Raw genomic sequence first — 16506 nt, forward strand, 5'->3', positions numbered from 1 at the left:
CAATCCAAAGTCTAACATAGTGTTTTTTTAAATTATTTTAAATAGACTTGATTAAATTTGAATTACCCTACTGCTAATAATTTGAGTAATCCAATGGATTAACTTGAGATATAGTTGACTCACTGAGTCCATCAAAACCTAATTGATTGAAACAAACTTAAATGATACTTGATTATATTTGGTTAATTTTTTTTTTAACTTTTTTTTAGAACGATATCGTTGCTTTCTCTCTTTTTATTATTTTTTTTAATCGAAGACGACATGACATTGTTTTAGGATTGACATTGATTGACCCGACAACCTTAATCGGGTGCGGGTCTGACAGCCGCGGTACCATCTTGGTTTCATGGGCTTGTGCCATTATTTCCATATATAAACAAAATGCCCGAGTTTATGACACGCTTTGTCTGTGACTGTGAGTAAAATAATGAGACCTGAGACAGAGAACAGGAAGCCAGTGGCTGTGTTCATGGCTTTTGGTACGAAGGGCGATGTTTACCCTCTCTCTGTAAGTATTTCTTCTTCCAATGGGATTGCTAAAATATCTCCTTTTTTTTTTGTTTTTCTTTCCAGTTGAGTTGAAATATCAAGAATTTGTTGTGTTTTCTTGTTCTTGTTTCAGGCCATTGCCGCTGCTTTTGCTAGTGATCAGAAACAATATCGTGTGGTTCTAGTAACACATTCAGCACATCAGGTTTGCATTGAAATCCTCCTCATCCTCTTTGGTTTATTGCTTGCTAAATACCCTGCCAGTAATCAAAATCAACCATGCATTCTAGAAACAATACTTTATATAGTTTGTGCCTTAGGCCATCTAGTTTGCGCCTTAGGCCATCTAGTTTGCAAGTCCAAGAAACCTTTTTCGAGGGTAGCCCTAACTTGTGTGTGGACTGGCTAGATTGAAAAGTCGTTTTTGAGTTATGCCCTTGGGAAGAAATCAGCCCTATAAAATTGCAAGGTTGCAAGGTGTTATTCTGATTTAACTCAATATAGAACAATGCTGTTCTTTAGTTTCATTTTCTTTCGTCCCTAGGAATTTTGGGTTCATGTGAATATTCCGTTTCTTTCTCTTTCTTTCTTTTTTACTGATAATTTTTGTTTGTACAAGACCTGCTGATGTTATAAAATGTTGGGTTTCTTGCAGAACTTAAGCTCTCACTTGGAAGAAAGACATGTTACGTTCTTAGGAATCAATTCACCACCTGTTCTTTCTGTTCGCGACAATTATGGTTGTTCAGGTTCTAATATCAATGGTTATGCTATCTTTGCAGTATATAAGAAGGCAAATCTTGTGGGAATGGGATTAGTTTTATTTTTACATTGAATTAACTAACCACTCTGCTGTAATGGACCATTTCTTTAATAGGATCACAGGAGTTAGCTTTTTCACAACAAAAAATGATAGCCACAAGAGAGCACAGACAAGAATGCTATTCAGCAGTTGAAGGGATTTTTGGACATGGTCCAACCATGGAGGGTGATTTTATCTTGATAAATTTCTTTGCATTGGTATTTCTTGGAAATTCTGGTCCATAGAAGCTCTTCTGATACTTTGAAAATATAGCCTGGATTTATATGGCTTTCTTGATGAAAGTATCAACCTGATAAAGGAAAAATTTGCTTTGCATTCTGGTACAGGAAGGGTGGAGCCTTGCAGAACTTTTTCATATCCGTTGTGTGGTAGCTGCTCCATATGTTGTTCCATACAGGTGGTGATATTTTCTCTGAATTCTCTATTTCTTAATGACTTGCCAATCATAGTATTGAAGGACATTTTGTGTTTGGTTTTTCTCCAGTGTGCTATTATTATGTATAGGCACGTATAATAATTTAAGTAACACATACAGTTATAAAAATGTATGCGTATGTGGCAGTGGATTATGTGAATGTAGAATTGATTTTTATTAAATGACAATTGAATAAATTGTTCCTCAATGTTATTTATCCATATAGAGAAAAGAGAAGAGAATATACATGTATATCTATTATGTAATTTGAATTGTTGGGTACATGCATGATTCAAAATCCCATATTGATGAAATAGCAACTAAAGTTATTATAGATATTAGTGGGAAAATCTACAACCAAACAGTTCAAGCTTTTCATCAATCACAGGTTTCAATTCTATGCTGGTGGCTCCAAAAGCCAAGCAGGTGTAGGGTGTGACTAGAAGTTGGTACAGGATAACTAACAATAAGGGCGTGTGAGCTTCCACTCAAGGGAAATGAATCTTGGAGTGGTCATTATATCATACGGAATGCCACATTAGCAGGAGACTTCTAGAGTATTTTTGTTTGCCCAAAGTCATATATTGAAGGAATAGAAAGAAAGTTGAATATAGGTATATGCGGGAATACTAATAACCCATTGTCTTAAGCACTTATATTTAGATAATGTGTTAATATTTAGTTACTTGCAACATTTTGTGCTACTTGATTAGTTGATTTTGCTGACTTAGTTGTCCTAAATAAATGTCCCAAACCAAGCATTGAATATGCATTAGATGTTATCTGAAGGGGTTGATGTATTTAGTCACAAGAAATTTCATCCTTTCTGTATGCATTTTTCTTGAGATTATTGTTAGGACTCCCTTTGCCAATAATTCTCCACATATGATGTGGTTACTAATTCATACAAAATTTTAAAATGCAACTTTTGGATTTATGCAAAAACTATTCATGTAAAATTCATAATAGTCATGCTTGGTTTGTGTCAATATGGACATCCATACAGTAAGCGAGACTACACAAAGTTCACAAATGCCACAGCAGTTTCTCAAAGCATATTGTAGATATACCACTAATGTTATTGAATATTAATACTTTTCATCTGTAATGTATGTCAAATTATAATTTTATAGATGAAAAATTTGGTGACCAGATATCTGAAGATCTAAAGTTGCCCAGTTGTTGGTTCTTTATGTCTATGCTTGCCCTGTTATTTAGTTGGTTACTGTTTTTATCTGCTTCTAACTTAAGGACTGCATCCTATTTGTCTAGAACTAAAATTATCAGGTTACAATGGACAATGGTTATTCTTGTCCTTTGTGTTTTGGTAGTCACATAAACGTGTTTTGTGGAATTTGATGTCTAGCACCAGGCATGGTTGCTTCTTTGTCAACCTTGGAATCTTTGGAAATTCATGGAAACGTTCATGGAAACCTTCAGTTTCCTGTCTTTTTCCACATTTTCCTCACTTTTTAATGCAAATTCTCATAATGTCTTGTTCAGTAGTTTTGCTGTAAGATGTGCATATCTAGATAGTTTATTTTGTTGTTAAATTTTTCCAATGTATGGTTGACTCTTTTTGTGTGCTTTTCAGTGCACCTTCTTCATTTGAGAGTCACTTTAGAAGAGAGCATCCTCTTTTATATAAATATCTCCAAGAAGCTGACAGTAATCAGGTGCTTCGAACTCCTCATGTAGAACCATTTTCTTACTTGTATAGCAACAGCATAATGTAGGTCTTTGTCTCTTGCTTTCTCCTATTATGTTTAAATAGGTTTATGATGCGCACTTGTATACAAACTTTCTAACCTTTTTATGATCATAGGTTTCCTGGAAAGATGTGGCTCATTGGATGTGGCCACTTTTTACCGAAAACTGGGGATCATGGAGAAGTGATGATTTGTATCTGAGTCCTTGCCCTTTCACTGTTGGTGATTTTGGATATAAGATTTCCTTTTTTTCATGGAATGAAATTTATGATTGCCACCTCCTGCATGTACATTGATTTTATGATGCATTGTTATTTTGTTGTTAGGGTATATTTAAACTCATTAAATTTCTTATACTGAATCCAGGATCCAGTAACAGAGCTTCCCACTTGGCATGATAGGCCACCATCTCCCCTACTGCTGTAAGTTGCATTTTCTTTTTCTACCAAAAACAACCGCATAACCTAATTCTTTATTATGATTACAAGCAAAGCAAAAGGATGATTGAGCCATTGTGGCACAGCTAAGCAAAAGGTTTTATTTCCATGGCATTCAAAACTCCCCGTGAAAGTAGAAATGGATTATTTTAAATGATTTATGAATCAATTCCCAAGTCTGGCTAGAACAAATGAAGTAAAAGTGATTTGAGCCGAAGGAAAAGGAAAAAAAAAAAGAAAAACATACAAAGTAAACATTATCTGCCATTATCTAGGTTGAATTGGCACCATTTTCTCATGCTTTAAATCTAACTAAGAATGACACCAAATCTCATGATTCATATGCATTCTGTCTTCTTCTTCTTCTTCTTCTTCTTCTTCTTCTTCTTCTTCTTCTTTTTTTAAAAAATTATTGGATGGGTTTATTAAAAGTTGAACACATTAACCTGTATTTCTATCTCTTTGATTTTTTTGAGTAAATTACAATAACCTCTTGAAACATCATGAAATTACAGGCATTACAGAAGAGTTTAATGATTTCCCAAAAAGCTTCTCCAAGTTTAAGAAAATACTACAAAACACTATGTATGCCCCAAATGCCTCTAGTTATACTAAAATGCCAACATTGAATTGAAATTTAGTGTTTGTTCATACATTAGCTATTTTAAATACTTTGATACTATTATTTCAATTTTAGTTAATGAAAATTACTTATTGAATAAAAAATTCATTAGGATAATAATTCTAATCATATTATTAAATGTTTTTTTCCCTATAAAAACAACCCATTCAGTCAATATGCTTTTAATTTGTTTGATATTGGTTTTAAATTCGAATAAAAACTGTATTGTACTATGCATTTGAATATCATCAAGTTTTTTCTTCATATATATTCATTTGTTTTTTTGGTTAGGAGCCAATAGTTTTTTTTTTTTTTTTAAATTGAACATAAATTCATAAATATTTAAATGCATATTTTAAGAATATCAATAGATGTTTTGTCTTGATGAATTGTTTGATTTTTTTAAAATGATATTTTTATTAATTTGTGAAGTCATAATATCAAAATAATTCAAATAGCGATGTTGAAACAAAATGTAACTTGAAACTTGTAAGGATGTTTTGGGTATAAATGGGGGTATTTTGGTTATAAAGTGTTTCTATAGTATTACTTAAAATGGGGTATATAGTCAAATCACCAAACTTTTGGGTTTAGCTTGTTTTTGGGCGTTACCTAAAGGAAATTTTTGAACTTATTTTGTTTTCACAATAGGTATGGATTTAGCAAAGATATTGTTGAATGTCCAGGTAATCTCATTCTTTTTTTCCTTCAACAAGGAAATTTTACTTTATGTGTTCCCTTCTCTCCTTTCCTTTGCTTTCATTTTCTTTTTTCATTCAAATGACTGTAGACTTTGTGTTTTGATGACCATCAACCTTATTGCATGTGAAATTTCCATGGCAGCTTATAATCCATATTTTTTGCTTCTCATTTTTCTATACAAAGAGGTTATTGTATATTACTCATTGTCTTTGTTATCCTTGTTAATGTGAGAAACATTTAAGCACATCAAGGCTTTATCCTATTATGTGAATCCCAATGTTTCTACTATATGTTTGATGTCTCTCCGAGCAATTCCAATAGGTTTAAGATTTAGCCTAGGCTTGGACCATGGCTGACGCATCATCCACTATCATCTTCTCTATCAAATCTTGCTTATTTTTGGAGAAACTCACCAAATTTCAATCACATTTGCAGGCCACAACATAAAACCATATTTTTCATCTTTTTTTTCATTTTATTTTATGAAAAACGCAAGAACATACTACCCTCAACCTTGTAAGCATAAATCTAACCTTAAAACACATTTTTAAGCAACAAATCAACACAAAATTTCAATGTAAAGTTTATGTATCTAAAAGTTCAATCCATATCTCTCAAATGTTGTGATGAAATTATATAATTTTGGTATCTATGGATTTCTTTACATAAGAGCTTTCATTTGATGGTGATATTGGCTGGTTTTACAACCAAATTTTATCCATCCAAAATTTTCTTTCTTCTTAATATCTTTCCAATTTTTAAAATGATAGTGTTATTATGTTAAAATAAGCCAAGTTTACAGCGCTTGGGTATTGTTACTTTGAGGAATAAGCATACTACAATTGAAAGTTCAGTGGCTTAATTGAACTGTTTCATAGATGAAGAAAGTAGTACAATTGTACAAGGGTATTGTCAACTGTCAATCAGATGATCATGTGATTGATGTTGTGCTTCGCCATTTTCATTATCACTAATAATAGCATGATAACAGATTATTGGCCATCAAATGTCCATGTTTGTGGGTTTTGGTTTCTTCCTACTGAATGGCAGTTTTCATGTAAGAAATGCCAAGAAATTTCAGAACTTTCTTATCCTGGAGATTTGAGGACAAAAGATGAAGTGTGTTCAGCTCATGTCAAGTTACAATATTTTCTGATAAATCCAGCATCAACACCTCCTGTTTTCATAGGACTAAGTTCTATTGGAAGGTAGGTTCGTTGCTTTTTTGTTTATGGACTATTTATGTTACAACATTTTGGTATGTTCATCTCTTCCTTGAATTGTTTCTTAAACTTAACAACCGAAATGTTAGGTTGAAAGAATATGGTTAATTGGCTATAACATCAACATCATGTGAACATTGTAAGCCTAGCATGGATGCCAAATTTGTTTTTGAATAGACCACTTTTAGTTTATTTCATTCACTTGTTTAAATTGTCAATGGTGATCTTTTCTTGAACCGTGTTTCACTTTTGTTTACAGCATGGGCTTCTTGAGGAACCCTCAAACATTTCTTCAGGTAATTCAAACTGTCCTGGAGATCACAAATTTCAGATTCATCCTTTTTACTGCTAGCTATGAACCTTTGGATGAAGCTGTCCAAGTTATTGCCACTGAATCATCACATTTTGATAAAAGAAAGTACCTTGAAGAGGGAATCTGTCTCTTTGATAACCGCCTCTTTTGCTTTCCTAAGTGAGTATATATCTTGATCCCTTGAAGCATCATATTTAAATAAAAAACAGTAACTTCTTTGTGCAATGCTATCAAGATGTATAGGCGTGGACATGTGGCAGTAATATCATTTAAATATTTGGGAATAATTTTTTTTTCACACCCTACCATTCTTTTGCGTTATCTAAAGTGCCAAAGTGGTTCTTATGTTTATAGCATGACAAATATGATGACATTTGTGTCACAGACCCTGTGTTTTCAGGGAGATTAAAATTCATTTTAGGTAATTATACTTGGGTTTTTCAGACATGTGCCCTTATTAACAACTTGTGGAACTTGCACTTCCTAATACGGGTTGTTAGAATTATTTACTATAAAGAATTAGAAGGTTAAAACTAACCTTTAATAAAACTAGATTAATCTTAAAAACAAAATTGAGATTTTGCAACCATCTGATGTATCCATTATCAACAACAAAACAAAATGGTACATATCATTTTAAATTGATTTTTCTAACTCTATTAAGTCACCAAATCCACTGTCTGATAACAATTATTTTATTTAACTCTATCATCTAAAAAAAAAAAACGTTGGACATAAATTTATTTTAGCTATATCATGTGTAAACATTGAAATCACCTATAGATCTAAGAAAGATGACAACTTTAATTTCGTAGGTAAATTAAAAAAACACCCTTTATTTAACACATACACTATAGTGGTGGTTTCTTTTGATTTTATTCCCATATTATCCAAACTAAAAAGAAAAAAAAACTGCTATCTGCTAACTGTTCAGTCAAACAGGGAAATCAATCAAATGTGCTCATGTTTTTATTTTCTTAATGGATAAACAACATGGTACAAAATCTCAATTTTTTTATATAGTACTCTAATATAATTAAAAGTTACTTTTGACCTTTAAAAATTTACAGTTTAATATAGTAACAACTCCTATAATTGGGAAGTGTAACTTCCACAATTCTGAACTTTGCTGTTAGGGCACATGTTAGAAAAGCCCACGATACTTTCATGATAATTTTTGTTGCATATACTATCTTGATTTGGCCTGCAGCTTTCCTGACATAAATGCAAAGCCCTTTAGTGATGGGCTTCTGAAACTGAGAATTTTGAGCTTTAATAAGCCTCTTGTTGTTTGATCTAGACTTTAATTTTGATGGAAGAGAGCTCTGCTATAGATTTGAAGGGGAGGGAGAGGTTCTTTTTGAACTTTGTGGGCAAGCACTATCATGTAAGCAGAGAGTATTCTATTATTTAATCCCAACTGAGAGCTCCGCTAGAAATTAGAAATTATTGAAGTAAGACCAAGATTTTTCATTTTTTCAAAGCAATGAAACCCTTAGGGTAAGTGAAATATTCTGAGGTTTAACATTTACAAAAACATGCAACATTCTACCTTGTTTTCTAGGATGAATTGCTGAAATTATAATTCTGTGATGCTTATAGAAGTACTTGTGATAGCAATAGATTATATGAGATTGATTTAGCACAATACTAACTACCAACTATAAAAGATGATAAAACCATGTAGACGATACCTTCAAGGAGCATTATTCATTGACTATGCAGAAGAAACACTCTTCTCTTCTCAAATTGAGTACTAGGTGCAAAAAGCCTTTAAAACCATCGTATCATGGCTGCATTAATTGTTGAGGTAATTGTTTTGATTATATGAATGACCCCATTTTATCATGCAAAACAGTATGGTACCTTACCAATGGCTATTTCCAAGATGTGCAGCTGCAATTCATCATGGGGGCAGGTGAGACTCATTATGTTATTTTATTTCATTGAAATATTAATTTCAGCACATGACATGCAGAAGAACTAATTAATTTTTCTTTTTTGTTGCTTCTCTTTGTCTGTAAATTAGTGGATCCACTGCTGCAGCACTACACGCAGGCATCCCACAGGTTTGCCGAATTGCAAACCCTTGCTTTATTTCATTGTTGTAGAACTCAAATAATGTGCGAGTTGTTTTACTCTTCAAAGTTTTTGCTGTGCTGCTTTGGTCAAGGCATGCCAAAATAAATGATATTCTTTACAAGTCCAGAATGAAATTCTGATAAGACTAGCATATACCACTCTAATGGGACATCCATGTCCGCAGAGAGGAGTAGGATGGAGGCGTACATTATTGGAAGAAATAAGGGTTAAAAAGGGTGTTTTAGCAGAGAGCCATTTGATAAAAAAAAATTATGGATGAAGGTGAAAGCTCTTTGATTAAACCTTTGGTAAGAGAAAGCCAGCCCATGATCAGAAACCTCATTCTAGACTCAGTTCCTGGTGCTTGAGCAGCTCTCCTGACTTTCTGTTATTTGTCATTTACTTTTTTTGCAACTATCCATCAACTGTTAAACAAAACCCTGCAAATGGATTGCAACGCAATATTTTTGTTTGCTTAGAAGCACTCTTCCCTTCTTGTCTGCTCACTCTTCATCTTGATCTTGCTGAATTGGTATCAATGTCTCTCAGCTAGGTTAGACATTTAAGATACAGAGTAATGTTGTTGGTAAGATTTCCTTAGTTTGCCAAAAAGTGTTACTACATGCTAAACTCTAATATGGTACTGCAATTTTGATACCATACATGCATTAGAAATTATATATGCTGTCATGACTTTGAAGATCAATGCTAATAAATGCTTGCCAGTACTATTGGTGTGTCTGTTTTTCAATGCTGTCAGCTCTCTTAAACAAATCCAATAATTTTGAAATCATTTTTAATCTACCGGAAGATTAATCCATGAAGGGAAAAGAAGCATGACAAGGCTGGTCAAATTTTCTTGTGCGCTTCATCAATGATTTTCTTCACTAATCTCTCACCATTTGTCTCTCTCGACCAATTGATTAGAGTGTTAGATGGCAGGTATTATGTCCATTTATACTGGATCAGTTTTATTGGGCTGAGAAGATGTATTGGATTGGAGTTTCCCCAGAACCATTAAACAGTAGCCATTTGATTCCAGATAAACTGGATGATGTGAGCATCAGAATGGCTGCAAAAGTTCTATCAAGGGCCATAAATGATGCCCTGTCTCCAAACATCAAAGCACGTGCTTTGGAAATTGCGGAGAGAATTTCTCTTGAGGTAATGCTTGTTCTTCAGTTATTTGATCACATTGCTGGTGAAGTGTTTAAAGAAATTGCATATATTTTAAATCTATAAAGCTATATATCTATGAGTGATAGGGATATATTCTGGGTTTTATACCAAAATCTTCTTGCTCGTATTTTATGCTGCAATAATTCACATATTGAAAACTTTTACTTCTCAATGATAACATGGTAGTTTCTTTTCCTTTCCTTTTCTTTTCCCCCCCTATGCCCTAACCTTATATAATGGCTTACAGAAGCCTAGTTTTCTCGCAGCACATTTGCTCAGAATTTTGGTTTGCTCTTATGAAGATTCTTTTTAGTAGATTTCATTTTAGGTATATTGGTGGACACTTGAGGATACACCAATTATATAGCCCTATATTTTGTCTGCTGAAGCTGGAATCTAACACCTTGTGGACCATGTCAACTGCATACCATTTGATTTAAAGCCGAAAGATATATAGTTTTACCACTTCTCCACAGGGTTAAGGGTACATAATGGAAGTGTTCAAAAAGTAGTACCCATTTGAAACTGTGGAATTCTCAGTGGCAATAGAAGGGTTTTAGTCTTGAGAAAGCAACTTCGTGTAAAATAGCAATAATTAAGGATTTACACTGATTCAGATATCCTTCCCTTATTAATCTACTGGGTAATGGCCATCAAAAGCTGAATAAGTGATAAAGTTGCCAGACTAGTAGATTGGATGCTCCACATGGGAGTAATGGCCATCAAAAGCTGAATAAGTGATAAGTTTCCAAACTAGTAGATTGGATGCTCCACTAGGGAGTTTTGGAGTCATTGCCTTTTCTGGTGTACCTTTTTGGCTGTGAAATGTGATCTTGGCTTTTTTACCCTGAAAAGAAATGAGGTGGAACCGGGCATGTTTCTCTGAAAATGTTAGTGTTATATATTTCTTCTTTTTTGAAAAGAACCGTTAACAATCATCATAAACGTTGCATATTTTTGTAAACAAATGGCTCAAGATTCCTTGTATCATCCTTCTTTGTATGCAATATAATGCTTGGCGTAATTTCACAACACTCTTTTTGTTATCTCTTTTCAATTTTCATGATTTTGACAACATCCTCCTCTCATTTTTGTGCAATTTACCAGGCTCTCCTTCACTTGAAGGACATTATGGAAAAATTGAAGAACTTATAGCAATGAGGTTTTATTTGGACTGATTTCAACACCATCTACTTAAATGGCTTTTAAAATTTTTCTAATATACAAGTGTCTCCTCAAGAATGGTTTAATTGCACACTTAAAAAGTCTGAAATCAATCTCGAATATTTTGAAAAATTCTTGAAATTTGTTCATGGTGTTTACGCTGAGATTTTTTTTTTCATGGAAACTAGAGCTCTTTGCATGGCCTAAATAAGGCATTGTTTGTTTTCACGGCTGGGCTGTTCTTTTAAAAAAAATTTAATTTTTTTTTGAATTAATTTGATGTGTTAATGTAAAATATAAATATTTTTTAAAATAAAAAATATTATTTAAATATATTTTCAAGTAAAAAACACTTTAAAAAACAATAGCTATTATAATATTATCTAAACATTTACTGTTTATAGCTGCAAGAATTTGATGAGTTGTTCTTTTCTCCTTTTGTTTTTTTGGATCTCTTTTCCTTGGATTTTTCAAATTCATGCATGCTTTGGATAATCAACTAGGTGGATGCGCACCTGGATGAATAACGTATTGATGAGCTGGATTGCTATAGGTCTTGACTTGGTGCTAGTCTTGACTTGGTGCTAATGTTTTTGGCTGACGGAAAGACCCTCCCTGGGTTGTTGGGGTTGGATTTGTTTGAATCGTAGTCGTAATTGTTTTTTAAAATATTTTTTATTTGAAAAATATTAAAATAATATTTTTGTTTGGAATCGTAGTCATGAGGTGAAATGGAAGACTCCCAATTTACAAATTCTTTTTCGCTCTTTGAATGTCCTATCCTAAAAAGGAAAAGGTGTGGGGTCGGAATCATGGGGCCCTTCCAACCTAAGAGAACAATGTGTAAAGACTGTGGTCCTCTCCAATGTCACCACAGCATGCAAATTGCTTAACATCTAAAGCTATATCCCCAGCAGGAACCTGAAGACATCACTCAGTTAACCCCTTCTACACGCTTGCAAATTGGTTCAGACCATTGCTTAATTCCCGTGGCTGTAGATTAGCGATAGTTGATGAGTTGTGGATTTGTCTCCAGACAGAGACAAGCTGCCTGTACTGTACTCTGTCCACTAATCCTTTAGGTAGCGTTGGATGCTGGGGACAGGGACAGCAGGTATGAGACAGTGTGAGACAAACCAAACACATCCCACTTCTGCCTCGTACCTGTCCTAGCATCTTGTACTCCGAACCAGAGGCTACCTAAACTGAATGCTCTCTAATTGTGTGTGTTTTTGCTCTCTCAACTATTGCGAATGTAGTGTCAAGTATGAAAACTTCTTACACGTTAACCTCCTTATTCTGAATGAAGTGCTGAAATCCAGGTTTTACCTTAAGATTTCTTTTTTTTCTTTTTTGCCAACTTGCAGGATGGAGTCATGGAAGCCGTAAAGATCCTTAAACAAGAGATGAATTGTTCGTGTTAAAAAAGCTTTCAGGTTTGAGTTCTCCAAAATCTCAAAATCTTCTGTTCTCTGTGACTGCATGAGCTTCTCTGCTGTAGATGTTTGGTGGAGTTAGATTTACAGTGCCTGACCAGTTTAAGACTGCTACATGTACAGTTTAACTGATAACTTACAGTAGCCTTAAAGGTATGAGCTTTGGGACGGAAGAAAACTGTAGCCACACACAAGAAAGCACTGAATAAAAATTCACTAACAGTTCCTTTTGGATAGGTTGGAGCTTCCGTTAATGGTAAAAAAATTATCAAAAATCATCATAACAAATTTATTTTTTATTCAGTGCTTTTTTTATTAATAAAAAAAATTATATATACATGTAATCAAATAAATCGAGAACTATATTAATAAAAAAAAAAGATCATTAACAATAACTAAAAATAAAACTAGAAAAAAATCAAGAGACATTCATTGATTAAGATATTTAACCTCAAAAGACACAATATTTACTTGGATTTGTTTATTAAATTTTTTTTATTAATTTTTTTTTAATTTAATCAAATAATAATAGAAATAGACTTACACATTAAATTGATTAAATAAAATAAAAGGGAGAAAACTATATTATACAAGAATGCATATATTAGAAATATTATCTGAAAATAAATATTTTTTATTTTAAAAAATAAAGTTAATATATACAAAAAATTAAAAACAATTATAGATAAATAAGAATAGTCTTTTTAAAAATCAAATACACACAACACCATTGAAAAAATCTATATCCAAAAAATGTTAAATAAGCAAAAAAGAAACATCATATAAGAGAGAATTAATTGAAACATAAATTTTAAAAATATTTAGAAAAAAAAAAAGACGTGTTAATAGCAGGGGTGTTGTGGCTTAACTCCTCATACTTGTGATTCAAGCCGGGGGTCAATAATTTTTTTCTTATATATATATATATATATAAAAGGTAAAAAAAAAAAAACCAAGCTCATAGACCTATGGCCCAACACGCCTAGGCCACTGTAATGAAAAACCTAGCCGTGTAGGTAGGCTTACAAGCTCAGTTTTGCGGGTTTGAGCTTGGTTTTTTTTTCAATTTTTTAAAGGGATGAATAACTTGTTGTCGACTCTTATTTTTTGAGGGAAAAAGAAAAAAAAAAGCAAGCAATGCAGATTACATGTCATCTACAAGCCCATATTTCGCCCACTACTATAGTAACTAAAAAATCAGGCAATGTTTTTTTTGTCAAAAACCCAATTTCTAAGTCATTTCAATCTAAGAACACATTTCTAACATCTTTAGAACATTTACAAATCAATCCATCAATTCATAATACCTAAAATAGGTCTAAAAACTAAAATCAAACTAGGTTAGTTTTGACTTTCTCAACTTAGATTTGTTTTTTCTGGTAACCTTGAGGCTTTAAAGGACCACCATCAATCCTCTTTCATCGCATGAGACACGTGGACATCAAGAAAAATTATTTTGGTGGCCGGAAATAACGTGAATGATAATTTTTTCTCTTATCGCTAGAATTCAACATCCCCTTTCTCTTCTTTTTCTAACTAGAAACTAAAAAATAATACAAATGAACTTTTGTATTAAAAGTGAAAGTTTAAAACTTAAAGGGACCTAAATTGTATAAATTGCGTTATTTTTAAATATTAAGGATGTAAGTGTATTTTTCACAAAATCTTTGACACATGCCACCCATGTATGACACATTTTTCATTTTGGTCCCCTTTATTTTAATTTCACCCTTACCTAAAAAATCAAAAGCAATTGGCATTAAATTAGGATCTAATTACCTAAAATAAGACTTTGAGAACCAAAATAAATTATTATAGTGTGAATAATACTTCTCATCTACAGTAAAATAAACCCACACTTTTTAGATTTATTTGTAATTATATATATAGTATCATATTGTAGTATCATGATGATGATTATGTCAATTGAAAAGGCATCGCCACACATGATATTATGGAGGACCACTTTAATTTTTTTTTTCCTTTTAATGTATCTAGTTATTTGTTCATAATCAGTCCATGCAGTATAATGATTATTCTCTAGCCTTAGTAAAGAGTAAGATTTCCAGGAAAAAAACAAGCATAAAGTGTTCTTATACCATTAGAGATTTAACTTTTTAGATAAGTGAATTTGTTTCAGATTTATTGTTCAGAGTTTCAATTTTAGATAAGTGTGATAACATTTCCCACTAAAAATGTCGAAATTGACCAGTCAACTTTTGTATAGCTCAAAATCATATAAGTAGTGAGAAAAGGCGAATCATATCTGAGACACCAATGTAAAAGAAACAAAGAAAGAGAATGAAAATGATATTTTCTATGAGAATGGAACAACCAATGTGAATCAAAAAAAGGAAGAAAAAGAATGAGAGTCATGCATGGTACAGTGACAATAAGCGTCCTGTATATTGTGATTTTTGAGATATCCTCTTCATTCTCTTTCTATATACCAAAGGATAGAAAGAGACAAGTGTCATGGGCCATGACAGGAGCAAATATTTCTATATATAGGTTTCTTGTGGGCAAATCTCTTCACTATCTCCATGTATCCCCTGCCTGCCTAAAGGTTTCATTTAGATTATGAGGTAATAGAGCTAATCTCTGCTCCCACAATAGCCTTCTCTCTTCATTGAAACTCCTGAGAAGGAATGGAACAAGTACATCTCTTCACCAAGAAACTAAAACCAACCCATATAAGCCATGCTCTTTCATTTCCAACCCGTGTCCTTGAGGCTTTTCCAATTCCTGAAGGAGCCCATGTGATGGATTTTGAAGCAGCCGATGCTACTGATAATGCATGGAGGTTTTGCTTGTCAACCCGTCTGACTGGAGCTTACCCAAAACCCGTTCTTCTACGCTCTTCTTGGCGTCGTTTTGTAGAGCAGAAAGGCCTTGCTCCCGAAGACAGGGTTGTCTTCTTCATGGAGAGAGATGAAGCTAATGACATGATCAGGAGGTACACGGTTAGAGCTCAACGAAAAGTGATGGTCCTGATGGGGCAAGATGTTTGGGTCGATGTCGAGCATCTTCCCCTGTATGGTCTTTGATTTGAAATTAAGGATTAGAATGTAATTAATGTTAGGAATTAATTACAATTCTATACTTAAAAAACAATGAAGTTAGAATTTGATTAAATAAATTTCTAAAATTACTATAAAATTATATACGTAACATTACTTAAGGAAGCAAACTGATATTTTACTATTTATAAAGTTTTTAGATTTTTTTATAAATAAAATATTACACCTTTTATTTTCTGAGAAAAAAATGTTTGAAACCATGCCGGGGACATGAAGGCTCTGTCAATTCTACTAGCAGAACTCCCCCTGGACCGAGTAAACTTTTTCCCACACAGAGGTAGTTCTAACAATTCACATTTTGTTAAACAATCTCGAGAGGCTTTCATGTAGCAGAAGTATTTCTTACATCCTTAGCGATCAAAGGGAAAGTTTCTCCTGCACTGCTGGCTTCATTGATTCCGGTGAGGCAGAGTTGCTGGCGATAAACAAAGCCCAAGCTTAAGATCCTGGAAACTTGAGACCTTTTATGAGCTTCAAAATATTGTTAAGAAGACAGTTGAGGGAAACTATTCTTACACTCACTCACACAGAGGGGCTAACCATGCAGTAGACCAACTAGCCAACAACTCGAGGAAAAAAATTCAGGAAAAAACACAGAACAGGTAACAGTCAAGCTAGCTATGAAATCAAGTTCTGCTTTGCTAACGACATGCCACAACTTCCCTCTCTCAAAACGGGAAGAAAGACCACTGTTCTCGGAGTTGCCATTAATGGAAATAGAATTAAATTAAGAGACGCAGCATCGTCCATGGCCTGGCTGCTAACCGAATCTGATTCCACAGCCCAATAAAGCTGACTTGCCAACGATGAGGGAACACTAATCTCCAATGCT

General features: G+C 33.3%; 1 protein-coding gene across 11 annotated transcripts; it reads left to right on the top strand.

Moving 5' to 3' along the window:
* The first annotated feature begins 298 nt into the window (after positions 1–298).
* Positions 299–15508, top strand: LOC133700672 (sterol 3-beta-glucosyltransferase UGT80B1). Of its 11 annotated transcripts, XM_062124269.1 has the most exons (18): positions 301–508; positions 623–694; positions 1145–1238; positions 1367–1509; positions 1639–1709; positions 3322–3403; positions 3553–3654; positions 3803–3858; positions 5147–5181; positions 6189–6405; positions 6680–6716; positions 6793–6892; positions 8034–8120; positions 8592–8651; positions 8763–8802; positions 9751–9979; positions 12526–12594; positions 15373–15508. In XM_062124269.1, the coding sequence occupies exons 1-17, from the start codon at positions 428–430 to the stop codon at positions 12580–12582; spliced, it is 1563 nt and encodes a 520-aa protein (XP_061980253.1). In that variant the 5' UTR covers positions 301–427; the 3' UTR covers positions 12583–12594; positions 15373–15508. The 11 variants fall into 11 exon arrangements, 9 of the variants coding, with proteins under 9 accessions (XP_061980259.1, XP_061980253.1, XP_061980258.1 ...); XR_009843463.1 differs by lacking the exon at positions 15373–15508 and having other exon boundaries at positions 299–508; positions 9858–9979; positions 12526–12542; XM_062124268.1 differs by lacking the exon at positions 15373–15508 and having other exon boundaries at positions 305–508; positions 12526–12830.
* The last annotated feature ends 998 nt before the right edge of the window (positions 15509–16506 follow it).

Source organism: Populus nigra, chromosome 8 (genome assembly GCF_951802175.1).
Source record: "Populus nigra chromosome 8, ddPopNigr1.1, whole genome shotgun sequence".
Classification (NCBI taxonomy): domain Eukaryota; kingdom Viridiplantae; phylum Streptophyta; class Magnoliopsida; order Malpighiales; family Salicaceae; genus Populus; species Populus nigra.

Excerpts from the sequence above, each read along its gene's own strand:
- LOC133700672 (XM_062124269.1), top strand. The coding sequence starts at position 428 with ATGAGACCTGAGACAGAGAACAGGAAGCCAGTGGCTGTGTTCATGGCT. Across the intron at positions 509-622 it reads GCGATGTTTACCCTCTCTCT|GCCATTGCCGCTGCTTTTGC; the intron begins GTAAGTATTTCT and ends TTCTTGTTTCAG. Across the intron at positions 3,655-3,802 it reads TGAGTCCTTGCCCTTTCACT|GATCCAGTAACAGAGCTTCC; the intron begins GTTGGTGATTTT and ends TACTGAATCCAG.